General features: G+C 39.2%; 1 protein-coding gene across 2 annotated transcripts in view; it reads left to right on the top strand.

The window, feature by feature from the left end:
* EOMES (eomesodermin) overlaps positions 1 to 2,188 on the top strand; it is a 6,330-nt gene extending 4,142 nt beyond the window's left edge. The window contains exons 4-6 of one of the 2 annotated variants that reach the window (XM_018563557.1): positions 196 to 354; positions 469 to 530; positions 1,025 to 2,188. In XM_018563557.1, the coding sequence (XP_018419059.1) occupies positions 196 to 354; positions 469 to 530; positions 1,025 to 1,706 (903 nt within the window). In that variant the 3' untranslated portion in view covers positions 1,707 to 2,188. Of the gene's footprint in view, positions 1 to 195; positions 355 to 468; positions 531 to 967 lie in introns of both variants that reach the window. The other variant, XM_018563556.1, reaches the window with a different exon arrangement.
* Positions 2,189 to 2,395: the final 207 nt, after the last annotated feature.

Raw genomic sequence — 2,395 nt, 5'->3', positions numbered from 1 at the left:
CAGCCTTCTTCTCGCTTACCCACATAACACACAATCAGCCCACCTCAGCCACCTACTCTCTGCCTCCACCTGTCCCCACAAACAGCTTTCAACCCTTTACTTGAAAAGAAGTCCGCTTTACTGATCTGACTAGAACTTGACCTATTGTTCATTATTATAGATCTGACTTACTAAAGATGGTCTGTTTTACTATAGATGATTGTCCTGCAGTCTCTACATAAGTACCAGCCACGTCTGCACATTGTGGAAGTCAGTGAAGATGGAGTGGAGGACCTGAACGACTCAGCCAAGACCCAGACATTCACCTTCCCAGAAAACCAGTTCATTGCTGTCACAGCATACCAGAATACAGATGTAAGGGCCATACCATTGTATTCCATATGGGGAGGGGGACTGTATGTAAAAGGATTAAATTATCTGCACTGATAAGACTGTATATCAGTATTTATTGTGTTTGTTTGCTTTTAGATCACTCAACTGAAAATTGACCACAATCCATTTGCAAAAGGTTTCAGAGACAACTATGATTCGTAAGTATAATTTCTTCCCTGTGATATTATATTGTTTTTTGATATGGGAAGGATTACCTTACATGTTCTGTTTCATTAACTTGAGGCAAGTAGAGTTAATATTAATAGAAATAACACCATCTAGAGATGATAAGCTAAATCATGGCTTTTGAAGTGTCCGTGTGCAAGGCTATTCATTGAATTTAATAAATGGATGATCACTTAGCTTAGTGAATAATGTGAATCTGAGTTCACTTCAACCTTAGTCAAGTGCAAGGCAAAATATTGTTTTTCTAAATTCCCCCATTAATTGACTTTTAAAGTGAACATAGCTTCACTTTATTCACTTGTGAAGATTGTCTCTTAGTGAATCAACCCCTATAACTTGCTTTACCCATATATGACCCATATGTGATCATGCTCACCATAGTCACAGCAACCTTTTATTCTTTTTGTAGCATGTACACGGCTTCAGAAAATGACCGATTAACTCCATCTCCTGCGGATTCTCCTAGATCCCACCAGATAGTGCCCGGTGCCCGCTACAGCGTCCAGCCCTTCTTCCAGGAGCAATTTGTCAACAATCTGCCCCCTACCAGGTACTACACTGGAGAAAGGACTGTACCCCAGACCAATGGTCTTCTGTCACCGCAGGGTAATGAAGAAGTGGCCAGCGCTCCCCCCCAGAGGTGGTTTGTGACCCCTGTCCAACAAGCAGCAGCCAACAAACTGGACATGGGCCCCTATGATACAGACTATTCTTCTAGTTCCCTTCTCACCTATGGCATAAAGTCTCTGCCCATCCAGACCTCTCATCCTATGGCATACTATCCAGATGCAGCCTTTGCTTCCATGACAGGCTGGAGTAGCAGAAGTTCTCCATATCAAAGGAAAATGGCAACTGGTTTACCTTGGTCATCCAGGTCAAGCCCCTCAAGTTTCTCTGAAGACCTTCTGTCCAAAGACAAGGTCAAAGAAGAGTTGAATTCATCATGGGTGGAGACACCTCCTTCCATTAAATCTTTGGACTCAAATGACTCTGGCGTCTACACAGGAGCCTGCAAGCGAAGGCGACTTTCACCTAGCACTTCAAGCAATGAAAACTCCCCTCCCATTAAATGTGAGGACATTGTAAATGAAGACTTTAAAGATGCCTCCAAAGGCCTAGGCTATTATTCCTTCTACTCTAGTTCTTAAAGAATTATTATATATTTATATATGTATAGATATTACCTTAACATTTTGAGCACAGGGTGGATCTTAGAATTAAATGCCAAAAAGTGTGGGTTTTGCCTTTCATCTGGAGAACTAAAGGGATATAAAAAAAAACTGATTTGTAGTTCTCTAGATTGAGGCCAGAGCTCTGAGTGCTGCAAGTTCTGACTTGTCACAATCTATCCTAAATGTGACAGTAATTAGTATTTCAAGTGGATAATATCTACTTTGTTTTGGTTGTTTATTTTATTTTTTTATTGTGATTAATTTATGAACCAAGACCATTGTAAATATTGTGTAGATATTCTGATGCCTATTGTGGAGTATAATATATTGTATGCATTATGTGTGTTTTCTTGTTCTACAAGACAATTCCTGAACTGTTTTGTTGTACAATTGTGTAATGGCTAGTACACAAGAAATTCTATCTAGAGACTTTAGACTGCCATGTCAGAATGTATTTTTCTGTTGTGTTTTGGGAAAGATCCCATAAAAAAAAACAACTATGAACACAAGAAAAATTGCCACTTATACAAGACATTTGTAAAAATGTAGAATTTGTTATTGATCTGAAAGAAATTGTGAGTTTCAGCCTTTTTATGTATATAATGCTTGGTAATTTTTAATAAATGTGTTGCCTTCGGGAAGTTTCAGCTCTGAAGCAGTTTGGT

This window comes from Nanorana parkeri, unplaced genomic scaffold (assembly GCF_000935625.1).
Source record: "Nanorana parkeri isolate BGI_ZX_2015 unplaced genomic scaffold, ASM93562v1 scaffold675, whole genome shotgun sequence".
NCBI classification, from domain to species: Eukaryota; Metazoa; Chordata; class Amphibia; order Anura; family Dicroglossidae; genus Nanorana; species Nanorana parkeri.
The sequence above is the reverse complement of the archived record's forward strand: the minus strand, read 5'-3'. Positions and strand labels throughout refer to the sequence as shown.